At 39.4% G+C, this 18,420-nt stretch overlaps 1 protein-coding gene across 1 annotated transcript in view; it reads left to right on the top strand.

The window, feature by feature from the left end:
• The window catches only part of CSPP1 (centrosome and spindle pole associated protein 1), a 156,609-nt gene that overhangs the window by 118,063 nt on the left and 20,126 nt on the right, over positions 1-18,420 (top strand). Inside the window, exons 26-27 of the mRNA XM_075063062.1 lie at positions 5,541-5,587; positions 13,160-13,223. Coding sequence (XP_074919163.1) covers positions 5,541-5,587; positions 13,160-13,223 — 111 coding nt within the window. The remainder of the gene's footprint in view (positions 1-5,540; positions 5,588-13,159; positions 13,224-18,420) is intronic.

Raw genomic sequence — 18,420 nt, forward strand, 5'->3', positions numbered from 1 at the left:
TGCCCGCTGCATCCGAGTTCAGATTGCTGTCCAGAGCGGTCAGTGGTGCACTGTGGGATACCACCCGGAGGCCAATAACGTCGATTTCCGTCCACACTAACCGTAATCCGATATGTTAATATCGAATTTAGCGCTACTCCGCTCGTCGAGGTGGAGTACAGAAATCGATTTAAAGAGCCCTTTATATCGACATAAAGGGCGTTGTAGTGTGGATAGGTACAGCGTTAAATCGATTTAGCACTCTTTAAATAGATTTAAACGCGTAGTGTAGACCAGGCCTGAGAAATTTTAGCTGTGGAATGAGGTTTCAGGGTCTGACTACTTTCAGGCAATGGTGCAAAATCCTCCTCAGCATAATTAGGTTAATTGGGAAAAGGAAATAATGAGAGATACAGATAAAAACAAAAGAGATCCCGATCAGACCTTCCTCTAACAGAGAAGGGAGAAGAGCAAAAGACCTATGAAGTACACTAGAAGCTTTGCTATACAGATCTAATTGACTTGGGAAGCAATTAAATACTACACTGAGGTGCACTATAGAATGCCCTAAGATCACTAGATACATAAAGCTAGAAAGACTAAATTAGTATAGACTTTATTTCCTGCATGGTGGTAGTTTTGAGGCTACAGCCTTCATGAAAGGGGGAAGAAGACCCTACCTGAAAAAGTAGTAGTAATCACAAATTCTGCCTCTACACCAAATCTCCACTCACTTGAAATGCCAAAATGAATGCTCTCTGCAGTAGATTGGATGCAGGTTATCTTAAAATAATAATCACGCTTTGTTGCATACTGTGGATTCAGTGACATCATCTAAATGTCATCTTTCTTTCTTACATATTTTAGTTAGAAATGAATTTCAGTAATGTTAACAATCAGTAATGTTCAGAGAAAATGTCCATTCAGGCGAATGGAGCAGTTCTCACCTCTGCCAGAGCTGTTGTTTCAGGATCTCTGAAGACTCAGGTAGACATAATGGCATTTGCTTCACAATTTTTGAGGTTATTTTGTCACCATAAAAGCTAGATATTTTTTATTTTAAAGAATACTCAGATTCTAGAGTGCAAGATGCATTATTACAGGCAAGCTGTTACTTATCTATCTGCCCAAACTTGTCCAGCACAGCTCCTGGGGAGAAGCCCTTCTCATAAAAATTGCAATTTGGAGTTTCTTGCTGACCTAGAGCTCCAGTTGCTAAGAGTTTGGAATAAATGCTAGTAAAGGCTTTAGTATTCCTGCCACTTGTAGCTTTTGTAGGGAAAAATAGTTCTTTTGCAACTGTCCTAGGAGACCTGGATAGTATCTTACTCTACAAGTCTTCCCAATATAACTAAGGGTGACAGAATTGATCCTGAAGGACAAAAGTTGTGTGTTTATTGCGTGATGAGCTAAAAATATGTTATGCATTAATGAGGAAAATTAAGACTATATTTCTTGGGTTGGTTCTTTCTGTGACAAGCTTTTCTGATGTTCATGTACACTATAACTTTTATATACCGTATATAAAATATAAATACACTTATTGTCTTAAATTGTGACCTTCTTGAGGCAGGGATCTTTGAACTGTAATATTTTCCCAATCAGATTAAGTTTCTGATTAGCAGGCCACATTGCCTTTGATTTATCTGGAGGAGTGTGCTTTGCCAGCTATGAGAGACAATTTTGACTCATTCCATTAATTTTAGTACAGATTGTCAATTTAATCTCTTGACAATTCTGAATGGATAATGTAATTTTAAATAACATTAATCTGAAGAAAGCCAGATGTTCCCTTTTGCAGGGCAGTTTAGATTGGCAGACGAGTAACTGAACCCTGAGCACATTTCTGGGAAATTTCTTTGTTAAGCTGCTTCATGGTCCTTGTAGAGGACACTCTCCCCAGCCCCCCAATTCTTTGTTCTCCTTTGTCTTATGACTTTCATTGTCCATCTTCTCTTTTACACTTTCTTATAGTCTGTTACTGTCACTTCCTACTCTGTAGTTCTGGGCAAGAGAAATATGTGTTCTTTGCCGTTTTCTCTGTTAATTTTCCAGTTTACCTTCCTCAGATTCAAATTCAGCTCCATTTTCTCCAGTGAAAATGGATCGGATGCTTTTCTTGTTGTCTCATTCAAGGGAAAAAGAAATGAGTGATATATAATATTTCATATATATAGTAAGAAGATTACACTGCTGTTGGCTCTAGAGGCAAAGACCAACCTATTTTCACAGTAATTTTAGAGATTCTGCTAACGTTGCTGGGGGAGCAACAGATTTAAAAAAAATAATTATGTGGCTATGATGCAACTCTTCTTTACATAAACATTTATTACTGTATTTTCCCCAGGTTTTTAAATAAGAGAAACATTTTAAATGTTAGCTGCATTGTAACTTTAGAAACTAACAAATTTCTAAACATATGACAAAAGTAGTTTCAAATACTACACTTGCCCCGACTCCTGGCAATTTTTGTCATTTTGCAATCTTATGCTTTTAATTGTTTTCCTTTCTCTTCTTGCTGTGTGAGACAGTCATACAAACAGGAGAGCTGAGTGAATAATGTACAAGTGACTTAGTCTCATTCTTTTTAAATTTTAACCTTAAGTTACAATTCCCTGGCTTTCTAATATTTGAGATGTTAATCGTACAACTTTTTTTTTCATTAATTTAACAGTGCTTTGTGAACATTAACTCCAACTTACCCAAGTTTTTGGTCTAAGAATTCTTTTATTACTCCTAAGATCCATTTGGCTATTTTTATATAGTAACTATTGTCAGAACAGATAGATTTTAAAGCCCTGAAGTTTGTTTAATCCTGATAACTAATAGAATATTGAATATGGCTATCCCTTAAGATCCTAAATCTTTTTTAATTCATCAGCTTATTTTAGATAAGTAAAAATATTTATTTCATTTTTGAAGAGTGGAGCAAGAAAACAAAAATATTAATATTATAGAGGTGGAAATCATCTTTATTATAGCAGAATGATACACTTGTCTGAGTCCTTTGGCACATCTTGGAAGGTTAACTTTCTATTTGAATGCTAATTCAGGGTGCGGGATTAATTTAGAGATGGATTCCTTTGCTTGAGCTATATGATTAACATATTTTAATTTAATTTTTATATTTTATTTGCACTTGTTAATGGGAATGCTGCAGACACTGATTTTAATGAAAAGATTTGTGTAAGAGATAGTTTTAAGGCTTTGCACATCATTCTTATTATTATGTATATTATAGTAGTGCCCAGAGGAGCTCGGGTCAAGATCAGAGCCTTGTTGTGGTAGGTGGTATACAGACCCAGAGTTAGACAAGGTTCCTGACCCGGAAACTTGTCTGTGAGAAGGCAAACAATACAGCAAGAGCAGGGTAGAGGAAGAAAGACTAAATATTTGCAATTTCTGTATACCTAAATACACTGTTCTTCTTTTGAGTACTATTTCCTATGTGTATTCCACACATGGGTACTCATGGGCCATGTCTTTTGGCCTGCATATGTTCTATAGCTCTTCTCGTGCTCCTGATTAAGAGTGTAAGAGACAGTGAGATTGTCTCTGAGTTCCATATCAATCAAACAAAATACTTACCTGAATTTTTTCCAAAAACCTGCTCTTCCTCTGAAGACAAAAGACTTCACTCCATCAATATTCAGCATGCCCTGGCATTCCACCTGCAAAGAACCAAACCCATTAGGAAATCACCAAGACTTTTTATTGCCACAGCAGAGAGAGATCGTGGGCAAGCCATATCCTCCCACTGCTTGCCAGGCACTCACATGTGGAATACACATAGTGACCAGCACTCGAAGAAGTGGAGGTTACTTACTGTAAGTGGAGATTCTTCAAAATGTGTGGTCCCTAGTCATATTCCACTACCTGCCCTCTATCACATCTGCTTTGGCTCCTGTTGGCTTTATGGTAAGAAGGGGAACTGGAGAGGCATCTACCCACACTGCCTCTTATACCCTCAGTTGGGACCATGAGAAGAGCTACGGCACATGTGGGCCAACAGACACTGCTTTGAAGAATTTCCAGCCTTGGTGTGCATGCATACCCATGTGTGGAATACAGATAGGGACTACACATCTGAAAGAACCTTCAGTTACAGTTAAGTAACCTCCTGTTATATGAATGTTTGGGTGGTGTTTTTGTGTGTGGTTTTCTTTTTTTTAATTTTATAAATATCAACTTTTCCAACTGTCTTCAGCTTAGCCATCATGTTTCCTGATTAATTGTAGGCATCATGGTTACAAGTGATTTTTGAGAAGAGATTGTAGGAGGGAGAGGTGAGCAAGTCCAGGGATGGTGTGTAATGTATTGTAATTTGAAAATAGTTAATAGCTTAATTGAATTGTTTTTGAACACCTGATATTGTCACAAGTTTCCAAATGAAATTTAAAGCCATCAAACATGACTTTATAGAGAAGAACTTGGTAGGGAGATGAGTTACTCCATGGAACCCATGCAGCAAATAATGCAGTTTTAAATAATATTCTGCAGTAGGTTCTATACTTATGGGCCTGTATAAAATTCCAAATTTTTGAGCTTAAAACCAAAAATATACCATATTATCTAAAACAAACTGGCTAAGTAAAAAGCTGGCTAAGTAAAAAGTTAATTAATAATTTTATGAAAATTATTTTAAATGGTGTATTCTCTCAATAACACTACTGTAATTACATTAAATGAAGACAGTATGCAGTTCTTGTGGTAAGAAACAGTACTTCTTACAGAGACATAGAGAGGTGAAGTGACTTGCCTAAGACCAGAGCGCAGGTTTCTTAGTCCTGGTTCAGTTGCCCTATTCTCTAAGCCATGCTGCCACCCCAAAGGTTAGTTACTTTCCCTATTGTCCATTTTGATGCTCTATAATAGGAAGGTCACATTGTTATTACCAGGGTTGTCAGAATCTGCTCTGAGGAACCCAGTGTAAATTTGCTCTTTAGTTGCCAAATAAAGATTTCTGCAGCAGAGAGTAGGTGTGTTTCCAGAAGTTGATACAATATAACTTTTAATGCTAATATCATCAGATTAACCTTGAATATATTTAAAGATCTTGTTAGTAAGTACAAAAACTGGTTAGTCTGGACATTCCTATAATAATTCCTAAATGTATTTAAATTCAACAGATGTCTTTCACAAAGCCAAGAAATAACCAAGTGGTTTTGCCACTTAGAAATATAGTTCTGACATGCAAATATATTACATTTTGTTCTTCATTGGGAAGAGACTTGTGAATACCCACTTGGGGGAAATGTTGTGTATTTGTAACAATATCAGATTTCCTTCAATAACAGTTTGAATATTTAGATTAGGTCCATCTAGTTACACTTAAATTAATATTAAGACAGCTAAAACAAATTTTGCATCAAAATATTCACAGTTTATTTATTAATACAGTGAATATGACTGTAAAGATAAGACTTTAATTAGGAGTGATTCATTGTGGTGTCCACATTTGTGTAACAGTATTCTGCTAAAATGTTTAAATATGTTCTTGTATAATCAGTGTTTATGTCCATTACTTTTTTTTCCTCCCTGGGCTGTGATGGCTACTATAGACCATGATGATTCTGTTCCTGACTTTAACCCACGAAACATGGGACTGGTAAGAAGAAACTGAGCTCCCTTCCCTTCTCTCCCCAATATGCTTTTTTCATTTTGTTCAAATGTGCAGTGTGTTGTGGCTTGTAGTTATGTTAATTTTGGATGGAGTGTACATTAGAATACTATTGAAATAGAAAACTAAATTTAACTAAGCTTGCAATCTGTCTGGATAAGTGGCAAGCTAGAGGAATAACAAATAAGATACTTTATTCAGGTCTTTTTGCTGAGGCAGGCAATAAGTTCCATGGCTATATATCTTGATACAGACATATGTCTGGATTCTTCACTGCCTTTTACCCTGTATAGTCACGTACATCTGTGCAAAGTTAGGAGCAGAATGCTGTACTTAGTGTGAGTTAGTGGAGAATGCTAATTTGCTAGAACTTATACACAGTTATATATGACTAAACAAGGCGCAAGACAGTAAAAAATCAGGCACTGTTTCCAACAAGATATACAAGAGCCATAGAGCTTATTTCCTGGTTCAGTGAAAAGAACTGAATAAAGTCAAAAACCCAAATTCTAATTCTCCACTAAGTCACACTGGCCACAAGAAGTGCAATGAAGAATCAGACACTTAGAATGTCACTTAAACTATTACTCTGAAATCCTTGCATTGCCTCATGATGCATAGCTAATAGAGCAGTTATTTGTTCAGCATAATGTTAGTGAACTTTGGTTGTAAATAGCTACCTGAAATTCTCCTTTGGAGGGTTGATTTGCAGTAAATTTTCAGTTTCCATTGTCTCTTTTCTCTTTGAACTCAAAGTTGATAGACATTATAGTGATTCTCAACACATAAATCCCTTTACAAAACCAATTCTGTAATAAATGGTTGCAGCCATGTTGTTTATTACAAGTTCGACCTTTAAAGTGTGTAATAAGAATAGCATAATAACAAATACTAAGTTACAGTTGCATAGAAGTACATTTTTTTTTAACTCTGTACTATCAAGTACTTGATGTCATAGGGGATTAGTAAAAGCTTTTGAATCTTTTTTGTCTAGATCACTACTTTGAATACAATCCAAAAGTCATGAAGGATATTCAGTATCTTTCGTGAAGTAAATTGCCACTCTGGGTTTAATTCCTAATGGACATGGGTTCACGTTACACAAAGCACAGTCACAGCTGACACCCATGTAGACAGTTTTAGTAGAGCGGATTGTTGTGGAAAGCGGCCGAAGTATGAATTATTAGGGAAAGTCTCAAATATCTTTAATCCTATTATTTTTGCCAATAGAACAGGACTGAAGCACATTTGAGAGCAGTGCACTGTTTTGTAGGTATAAAGAAGACTGTAAATTTCCAGTACTGTGCAGTGTTGTTCTAGCCGTGTCAGTCCCAGGATAGTAGAGAGACAAGGTGAGTGAGGTAATATGTTTTATTGGACCAACTTTTGTTGGTGAGAGAGACAAGTTTTCAAGCTACACAGAGCTCTTCTTCACAAATGGGAAAGGTACTGAGAGTATCACAGCTAAATGCAAGATCAAACAGACAGTTTAGTGTAAGTAGTTAGCATGTATTCTAAGGGACCATTCAAGGAGAAGTGGCCCATTAACAGTCCTGTACTCATAGGACAAAGAGGGGTGTTAGTAGGGTACAGATTGTTGTAATAGGCTGTAAATCCAATGCCTTTATTAAGACAGTGATTTGTAGTGTCTAACAAATTTAAGAATTTAAGCTCCCAGGCTCATCTTTTGAAAGTGTTGTGCAGGTTTCCAGTGCACTAAGAACTGTGAGGGTGAAACCAGGAAATCACTGTGCTCTCAAATGAACAGGAAAATGGCAAAAGACAAAAACACCTGTGGGTGAACACTTTTCACAAAATGATCCCATTATATCTGACTAGTCAGTCCTCATCCTCAAAAGAAACCTGGACAACGCTTTCAAAAGTCGAGCCTGGGAGCTTAAATTGATAACTTTGCTAGATGCTACAAATCTTGGTCTTAGGCCAGGTCTATACCACGAGCTTATATCGGTATAATTACTTTGCTTAGGGGGGTGATAAATCCACACCCCTGAGTGAAGTCATTATACCGACCTAAACCCTGATGTAGATAGAGCTTCTGCAGTCAGCAGAGCTATTGCCTCTCAGGGAGGCGCATTAACTATGCCAGCAGGAGAATCTCTCGCACTGGTGTAGTAACGTCTTCATTTAAGTGCTATAATGGCACAGCTGCACCGATGCAGTGTTTTAAGTGTAGACCTGCCCTTAATAAAGACACTGGATTTATTGCTTATTACAACAAACTGTAACTCACGAACCCCCCTTTTTGTCCTCTAACTACAGTTATGTTAAGGGGCCAGTTCACCATGAGTGGTCCCTTAGAATATGTGCTAACTACTTAAGGGTTCTCAAACGGGGGAGTTGTGACCCCTCAGGGGATCTTGAGGTTATTACGTGGAGGTTGTGAGCTGTCAGCCTCCACCCTCAAGGCCCGCTTCACCTCCAGCATTTATAATAGTGTTTAATATAAAAAAGTATGTTTTTAATTTATAAGGCGAGGTTGTACTGAAAAGCTTGCTGTGTGAAAGGGGTCACCAGTACAAAAGTTTGAGAACCAAGCCATACTGGGTCAGTTCCATCTTATATTTAGCTGTGGCACTCTGAGTACCTTTCCCAGACCAGAAGAAGAGCTATAAGACCATAAGAACGGCCATACTGGGTCAGCCCCCACTGTCTTCTGACAGTGGCCAATACCAGGTGCCCCAGAGGGAATGAATAGAATGGGTAATCATCAAGTGATCCATCCCCTGAGGCCCATTCTCAGCTTCTGGCAAACAGAGGCTAGGAATACCATCCCTGCCCATCCAGGCTAATAGCCATTGATGAACATGTCCTCCATGAATTCATCTAGTTCTTTTTTGAACCCTGTTATAGTCTTGGCCTTCACAACATCCTATGTCAAGGAGTTTGACAGGTTGACTGTGAGTTGTCTGAAAAAATACTTCCTTTTGTTTATTTTAAACCTGCTGCCTATTAATTTCATTTGGTGACCCCTAGTTCTTCCTTATTTACTTTCTCCACACCAGTCATGATTTATAGATCTCTATCATATCCCCCCTAGTTGTCTTTTTTCTAAGATGAAAAGTCCCAGTCTTATTAATTACTCCTGATATGGCAGCTGTTCCATACCCCTGATCATTTTTGTTACCCTTTGCTGAACCTTTTCCAATTCCAAAATATCTTTTTTGAAATGGGGTGACCATATCTGCACACAGTATTCAAATGTGGGCATTCTGTGGATTTATATAGAGGCTATATAACGTTTTCTATCTTATTATCTATCCCTTTCTTAATGATTCCCAACATTCTGTTCACTTTTTTGACTGTCACTGCACATTGAGTGAATGTTTTCAGAGAACTATCCACAATGTCTCCAAGATCTTTTTCTTGAGTGGGAACAGCTTATTTAGACCCCATCATTATGTTTTCCAATGTGCATTACTTTTCATTTATCAACATTGAATTTCATCTGCCATTTTGTTGCCCAATCACTCAGTTTTGAGAGATCCTTTTGAAGCTCTTCGCAGTCTGCGTGGGACTTAACTATCTTGATTAATTTTGTATCATCTGCAAACTTTGTCACCTCACTATTTACCCCTTTTTCCAGATCATTTATGAATATGTTGACTAGGACTGGGCCCAGTACAGACTCCTGGGGCACATCACTATTTATCTCTCTCCACTCTGAAAACTGACCATTTATTTCTACTCTTTTAACCAGTTACTGATCCATGAGATGACCTTCCCTCTTATCCCATGACTGCTTCCTTTGCTTGATAGTCTTTGGTGAGGGATCTTGTCAGAGGTTTTCTGTAAATCTACATACACTATATCCACTGGATCCCTCTTGTCCGCATGCTGGTTGACCCCCTCAAAGAATTCTAGTAGATTGGTGAGCAATGATTCCCCTTTACGAAAAACATGTTGACAAATTATGTTCGTCTGTCTCTGACAATTTTGTTCTTTATATAGTTTCAACCAGTTTGCCTGATACTGAAGTCAGGCTTACCTGCCTGTAATTGCCAGGATCACCTCTGGAGCCCTTTTTAAAAATTGGTGTCATGTTGGCTATCCTCCAGTCATTTGGTACAGAAGCTGATTTAAATGATAGATTACAGACGACAGTTAGTAGTCCTGCTGTTTCAGATTTGAGTTCCTTCAGAACTCTTGGGTGAATACCATCAGGTCCTGGTGACTTATTACTGTTTTGTTTATCAGTTTGTTCAGAAACCTCCTCTAGTGACAACTCAATCTGGGACAGTTCCTCAGATTTGTCACCTAAAAGGAATGGCTCGGATTTGGGAATCTCCCTCACATCCTCAACCTTGAAGACCGATGCAAAGAATTCATTCAGTTTCTCCTCAATAGCCTTATCGTCCTTGAATGCTCCTTTAGCATCTTGATCATCCAGTGGCTCCACTGGTTGTTTAGCAGGCTTTCTGCTTCTGATGTACTTAAAAAAATGTTGCTATTGCTTTTTGAGTCTTTGGCTAACTGTTCTTCAAATTCGTTTTTGGCCTTCCTAATTATATTTTTATACTCATTTGCCAGAGTTTATGCTCCTTTCTATTTTCCTCACTAGGATTTAACTTCCACTTTTTAAGGATGCTTTTTTGCCTCTCACTGCTTCTTTTACTTTGTTAAAAGCAGCAAAGAATCCTGTGGCACCTTTTAGACTAACAGACGTTTTGGAGCATGAGCTTTCGTGGGTGAATACCCACTTCATCAGATGTTGTTTAGCCACTTTGTTGTTTAGCTACGGTGGCTGTTTTTGGTTCTCTCACTATATTTTTTAATTTGGGGTATACATTTAAGTTGAGCCTCTATTATGGTGTCTTTTTAAAGTTTCCATGCAGCTTGCAGGGATTTTACTTTTAGTGCTGTACCTTTTAATTTCTGTTTAACTAACCTACTCATTTCTGTGTAGTTCCCCTTTCTGAAATTAAATGCTACAGTGTTGGGCTGCTGTGATGTTTTCCCTGCCACAGGGATGTTAAATTTAATTATATTGTGGTCACTATTACCAAGTGGTCCAGCTATATTCAACTCTTGGACTTGATCCTGTGCTCCACTTAGGACTAAATCAAGAATCGCCTCTCCTCTTGTGGGTTCAAGGACTAGCTGCTTCAAGAAGCAGTCATTTAAGGAGTCAAGAAACTTTCTCTCTCCATCCTGTCTTGAGGTGACATGTACCCAGTCAATATGGGGATAGTTGAAATCCTCCATTATTATTGATGTTTTTATTTTAATAGCCTGTCTAATCTTCCTGAGCATTTCACAGTAACTATCACCATTCTGGTCAGGTGATCAGCAATATGTCCCTACTGCTATATTATTATTCGAGCATGGAATTACTATCCATAGAGATTCTATGGTACAGTTTGGTTCATTAAAGATTTTTACTTCATTTAATTCTGTGCTTTCTTTCACACATAGTGCCACTCCCCAACCCGCACAACCTGTTCTATCCTTCCGATATATTTTATATCCTGGTATTACTGTGTCCCATTGATTATCCTCATTCCACCAAGTTTCTGTGATGCCTGTGATATCTATATCCTCATTTAATATGAGGCACTCTAGTTCACCCATCTTATTATTTAGACTTCTAGAATTGGTATAGAAGCACTTGAAAAGCTTGTCACTTCTTAGCTGTCTCCCATTATATGATGTCATTGAATGAGACTTTTTTTTCATTTGACTGCTTCTCATCAGATCCTACCTGTATTTTATCATCTTCGATCCTCTTCTTATTAGGACATAGAGAATCTCCATTAAAAGATCCTTCTGTAAGGAATGTCTCTGTCTGAACCATGTCCTCCTCTGCACCTGTCGGCTTTCCCACAGCTGTTAGTTTAAAAACTGCCCTACAACCTTTTAAATTTTAAGTGCAGAAATCCTGATTCCATTTTGGTTTGGCTGGAGCCCATCCTTCCTGTATAGGCTCTCCTTTTCCCAAAAGTTTCCTCAGTTCCTAATTAATTGAAACCCTCCTCCCTACACCATCGTCTCATCCACGCATTGAGACCCTGCAGTTCTGCCTGTTTAACTGTCCCTGCATGTGGAACTGGAAGCATTTCAGAGAATGCTACCATGGAGGTCCTGGACTTCAATCTTTTATCTAGCAGCCTAAATTTGACCTCCAGGACCTCTATCCTATCCCTCCCAATATCATTGGTACCTACATGTACCACAACGATCAGCTCTTCTACAGCACTACACATAAGTCTGTCTAGATGTCTCGAGAGATCCATAACCTTCTTATCAGGCAGGCAAGTCACCATGCGGTTCTCCCGATCATCACAAACCCAGCTATCTATGTTTCTAATGATTGAATTGCCCATTATACTAATACTTGTCTTTTCCTAATAACTGGAGTTCCCTGCCCTGGAGAGGTATCCTCAGTGCGAGAGGATACCACATCATCATCTGGAAGAAGGGTCCCAATTATGGGATTGTTTCCCTCTGCCCCAGTGGGATGCTGTCTTTCCTTGCATCCGACAAAGTGGGTATTCACCCACAAAAGCTCATGCTCCAATACATCTGTTAGTGTATAAGGTACCACAGGACTCTTTGCTGCTCTTTCCCTGAGGTCTTCATCCTCCTTAACAGCACAGAGGCTGTCAGACAGAGGGTGGGGCCATTCTATTGTGTCCCGGAAAGTCTCATCTGTGTACCTCTCTGTCTCCCTTAGCTCCTCCAGATCAGATACCCTGGCCTTTAAAGCCTTTACATGGTCTTTGAGGGCCAGGAGCTCCTTGCACCGAATGCACGCATACGCCACCTGCCTATTGGGCAGGTAATCATACGTTCTGCATTGGGTGCAATAAACTGGGTAGCCTTCTCTCTGTTGCTGGACTTCTGCCTACATTATCTTTTTACTCTTGAAGTTAGTTCCTTTGTTGAGGTTTTGTTTTTATCAGGTTTTTTTGTGTGTGGCTTACGTTTAAAGAAGTTTAAGGAATGTTATGTGTATCTAGCCCCTCACTCTCCCACTCCCCTTCTCAACTCCCTCTCAAAACTCCCCTGTTAGCGGCTCCTGTTCACTCCTGTTCACTCCTCTGGTTGCTTAGGAGCGGGCTTTTTAAAGCCGTGGTCTTCTTGAGTAGCCCCGCCCGCTGGTTAAGGGCTGATGGAAGCTGAAGGGCATAGGGATCAAAGCCTCATTAAGAAGCTCTCAGCCTTGCCTATCAGGCCACTTGGCTCCTCAATCACATGTTCAGCACACCGTCCCCAAACAAACAGACCACATGGTATATTTCAGTCCAGCAGCAAGCACACCACAACAAACACAAATACACACACAACAGACATCAAAACTTACCCCAAGAGTCATGTAATTGCTGCTTCACCTGGAGTTGGTCCAATAAAAGATATTACCTCACCCATTTTGTTTCTCTAATTTCCAGTACCATCAATCCGACACTTTTCAGAACCACTAGAATACTAATAAACAAACCAGCAAGCAAAAAGCAGGAAAACCCCCAACCAAACAAAACAAATCAAAAAACCACTCAGACACTAGTACAGCTGAACTGAGTGTCTTCTGTTTTACTTTTTTAGTTCAGAAATGAATCCAGTGAATTCTTGAAAAATTCACTATTGGAATCTGAGAGTGCTTTCATTGGTGAGTTTTTGCCTCTATATTTAGCAGTATTTATGTTTATGTTCAACATGACATTTGATATGGTGGTATTATTGTTCTCAGACCAAGTGATTATGCCTCTGTTTTAAAAGTCTCAAACCAGTAGACTTTTCTAGTGGAGTTGGTAATTGTCAGCCCTAATTATATGTGTTGGGAAAGTCCTCTCTAATTTAAAAAGCGGATATTAATGTAATCACTTACTCCTTTTTGTCCTCCTTTCTGTGCTTTGCTTTTCATCAGTGCTGTACTATATAGCTCTATTGTTACTGTAATCGTTTTGTTGTAGGGGGCAACAGTTAGGGTTCGTTTGCCCAGTGTGCGTATCCCAATGACTACACCGGAGTGGAGAAGCAAGTCTCTTTATATGATATCAAATAAGGTGCAGGAGATACAAATCTCAAATCATGCACACCTCACTAGCCTTTGCCATGTTTTTTATACCCTACTTGTTTACAGAGATTTCCACAGGTGCTACAATTCATCATTTACAATTCATTAACTACCGGATCCTTTAATTTACTGTATCCTCTACCCAGACTACTGACCCCCCCCTTGATCGATTACATCTTGTACCATGAACAAAAGAACAAAAGAAAATAATAAATGATCACATGTACTCATGCTAGCTAGCAGGCCTAAGAATGTAAACTTCTGACCCCACGCCATATTGCCTAGTTACTTGGAGCTTTTCTTCCCCCCCCGCCCCAACAGTTTTCAGACCTTAATGTGCCATAATAGCTTGCAGTTTTATTTTAGACATAGTGTAAGAATTCTTACTTGTCCTTCAACTACCAAAGTCTTGTTTGATTGAAGTTGGAAATGGAAATGAAATGGAAACACAACAAATAGCCTAAATCCATTCTCTGTTATATGTACTACTAATTAAGATTAACAAGGCATTCAGACTAAATTGATTCCCCTGACTGAAAGTTAGCATTGTCTTTTATACGAGCCACATCTCTAGCTGGACCTAAATTCCATTACATTGTCTCCAGATTCTGCAGCATTGTGATGCCACTGAATGAGAGTTCTCCATAAGCTTCATATTCATAAAGAATTGAAGTTTTAACATGAGTTAAACATTATGGCTTATTTTGTTATCAAATTCAACTTATTTTATGCTCTTCCCACATTTTAAACTTTCCGTACAACTTTGTTTTGAAATTGTCCAGGTGAATCTGGATGTTTTGGCAAGTTGCTAGTGGACAATGGGACTTTTGGCATTTGAGGAATGATGGGAGGCAATTTGAGATTGTGGGATAAGCAAGTTATCTGGATGTTTCTGCTAAAATGATCAGGAGTGAAATACACAACAGTATTGATAGATAAATATACTTTTGTTAGATTTCATAGGGCTTGTCTGCACTTAAAAAGATCAGGCCCTACAGCTGTGCACCACTGTAGTGCTTAAGTAAAGAACCTACCTACACTGTTAGGAGGGGCTCTTGAAGGTAATCTGCTTCCCCATCAAGCTAGTGCTATCTGCCGGGGGTTAGGTTGGTTTAACTGCGTTGCTCAGTGGGGTGAATTTTTCACGCTCCTGAGCAACATAGTTATAGTGACCTAATTTTTTAGGTAGACTAGACCATAGTAACTTCTTGAGGTGAATGAGGCTGTTCTGAGCTATTGTTTCATGCAGCTCCGTTGGCTTGTGCTTGATTTATATTTGGAAGATTGATCTTCAGAACTAGGATGATTAAAATGTGTATACATGTGTATGTTTGTGTATATTGTAAATGAGCTTAGAGTCTGTAGCACAGTTCTTTGGCAAGGGTAGGGCAAGATGACAATTCTTCAGCAAATGCTTTATAATCATAGATAGAGGTCTCCACCCATTATGCAAGAAACAGAACAATTCATTCAGCAGCTTCAGTTTAGAACTACAGGTCATCCATTCTGAACTGATGTAGTACTTAAAAAGTCACAATCTTGAAATCAGCAGGTCAAGAGCTCCTTCCATCAGTGTTAATGTATTTTGCATAAATGCGAAACTTGGGGATTCTTGATTTCTGGCTCAAAAGGGTTAAATAATCATGCACATGCAATCACAATTTTAAGCTGCCTAGATTAGATACAAGCTTTTTCTACTAATCATTCATCACTTATTATGGCAGATGACTTTCAGCATTGTTCTTTAAAATGACATGCCTACACTTGATATCTTAGCGGATTCTATATAGAGGAATATTTGTGAGGCACATTAGGGGTACAGTCTAGTATGTACTTCTTTAAACCCTTGATATGTATGTGTAAAAGTGAAATTATATTTTTCCTCTCTGTTTGTCATGTTCATTTATCACATCTTGTTTCAAATTAGACTGTAAGTGCTCAGGACAAGGCCCATGTCTTCCTGGAATTTGTATACAGAACCCAGTATAACAGAGCATGTGACCTGTTTGGGCCTTTGGGTGCTGGCCAGTATAGATGTCAGCAGGAATACTTTCTTGGGCATAAGCATGCCACAGATTACCCTTTCTTATCACCAAAAGGTCAAAAAGCCTGCAACATTTATTCTTTATTCAGTGGTTTGAGCGTTGGCCTGCTAAACCTGCTGAAAGGTTGTGAGTTCAATCCTTGAGGGGGCCGCTGAGGGATCTGGGGCAAAAATTAGTACTTGGTCCTGCTAGTGAAGGCAGGGGACTGAACTCAATGACCTTTCAAGGTCCCTTCCAGTTCTAGGAGATAGGTATATCTCCAATTATTTTAATTTTTTTTATTTTAATGACAAGTGAGAGTGAATTTTGTGGTTTTGTTATAATCCCCATTTGTGCACATCCCAAAAACCACCGTACAACAAGCAAAGGTCAGAACTAGTATGGAGGGCATACAAGTCTTTTCTTCCATTCATCTGCACTTACCATGTCCTTATAATGTTGGAGAACAAATGCCTGTCTTCTACATCAACAAGCAAGAGAGAGGAAGATCTGCTTCCCTGTGTGCAGAAGTGGTAAGCCTCAGGAAGCAGTGTATCAGCAATCACATCACCGTATCAACAGCCTGCCTTCTGGGTAAGCAGAATATGCTCTCAGACTGCTTCAGCAGACACGCACACTCACCACGAATGGAAACTTCACAACATGGTGCTGCACACCCCAACCAATTCACTTCTCAAACAAACAGCAAATGCACCACGTATTGCTCCAGAGGAGCCCCAGGTCACCGCTGCCAGAGCAATGCACTGCTTCTTACCTGGTCAGATCAGTTCAACTATGCCTTTTCTCCAATGCTACTCCTGCCACAAGTTCTACACAAGATCTGAGAGAACATAGCAAGGTCCCCTTCTGGCCCAGACACTTCTGGTTCCCCAGCCTCCTGCATATGTCATTTTGCCAATCAGTTATTCTCTCAATATTCTCTGGGTTCCTGACCCAATCCAATGGCAAGATCAAACACCCCAATTCATGACCACTTCACCTCAGGGTGTGATATTTGGATGGGTGGGATCCCTAGAACATTCATGTTCCTCATCTGCATGAGACATCCTCTCTAATAGCAGAAAAGACTCCGCTGGGAAATGTTACCTATCTAAATGGAAATGCTTCTCATCTTGGACACAACAAAGAGGTGTCTTACCAGAGATTACAGATATTCCTCTCATTTTAGACTGTATCCTATCTTCGAAGACCTTGGGTCTATCCATCAGCTCCTCATCAGTCCACTTAGCAGTGATTAGTGCATGTCATTCACTTGCTCGAGGCTACTCGATTTTCACATATCTACTAAACTATGAATTCCGGAAAGACTTTCCTGCCTATTCAGAAGAATCTGCCCCAATGGGACCTGAATCTCATTCTCTCAGTGCTAACAAGACTCCCCACCCCGAGCCTTTAACTACTTGCTCCATGTCCCTCCTGTCCATGAAGTTCACTTTTCTTGTAGCTATTACGTCAGCAAGAAGGGTTGGTGAACTGGGAGCAAAGATGGCAGATTCTCCATAAACTGTATTCCGTAAAGATAGTTTCTTTGCATTATACCCCAGATTTATCTCCAAAATAATTTTGGAATTTCCTCTTAACCAATACATTAACTCACTTATGTTCTTCCCGAAACTGCGTGCTTCCACAGAAGAACAGATTCCATTCCTGTGGTGTTTAACAAGCCTTGGCCTTCTACTTGTACAGAACAATATCAATCAGGAAATCTTGGAGACTGTCGCCATAGCAGAGAGCATCAGAAGGCATGCCATCTCCACCTGGGTATCTGGATGCATTCTACTCTTTTATCAGCTCTCAAACCTCCCTCAACCAAAGGCTTTTCTTCAGGATGTACCCCTCCTGGACATCAGCATAGTGGCCATGTGGAGTTCATGGATTCATAGATTCTAGGACTGGAAGGGCCTCGAGAGGTCATTGAGTCCAGTCCACTACCCTCATGGCAGGACCAAATACTGTCTGGACTATTCCTGATAGACATTTATCGAACCTACTCTTAAATATCTCCAGAGATGGAGATTCCACAACCTCCCTAGGCAATTTATTCCAGTGTTTAACCACCCTGACAGGAACTTTTTCCTAATGTCCAACCTAACCGTCCCTTGCTGCAGCTTAAGCCCATTCCTTCTTGTTCTATCCTTAGAGGCTAAGAAGAACAAGTTTTCTCCCTTTCGCCTCCTCCTGATACACCTTTAAATACCGAAACTGTATCATGTCCCCTCTCAGTCTCTCTTTTCCAAACCCAATTCTTTCAGCTTTCCTTCACAGTCAGTCTCTAACCTTTACTTCATCTTGTTGCTCTCTGGACTCGCTCAATTCTACATTCTTGAAATGCAGCCGAGCTGACAATTACAGTTGAGGCCATACCGCGCAGAGTAGACGGCAAAATGATGTCTGTGTTCTCACAAACACAGTGTTTAAGCATCCCAGATCATGTTTGTTTTGTAACGCATCCCCTGTTACAGATTTAGCTTGTGGTCCATACCCTAGATCCCTTCTGCCGTACTCCCCTAACAGCCTTCCATTCTGTGGTGTGAAACTGATGTTTCTCCTAAGTGGGACACTTGCAGTTGCTTTATTAAATCATGTTTAACTCGACTTTCCCAGTTGTCTCCGAGATCATTTTGAGATTAATGACCCCTATCCTCAAGCAGTTGCAATCCTGCCCATTTCTATCATTCATTCAAACTAAAAGCAACTTCTATCCAATATCTAAGTCGTGGTCGAAGATTAGCCGAACAGAGCCG

The sequence above is a fragment of the Chelonoidis abingdonii genome, chromosome 2, assembly GCF_003597395.2.
Source record: "Chelonoidis abingdonii isolate Lonesome George chromosome 2, CheloAbing_2.0, whole genome shotgun sequence".
Taxonomy (NCBI): domain Eukaryota; kingdom Metazoa; phylum Chordata; order Testudines; family Testudinidae; genus Chelonoidis; species Chelonoidis abingdonii.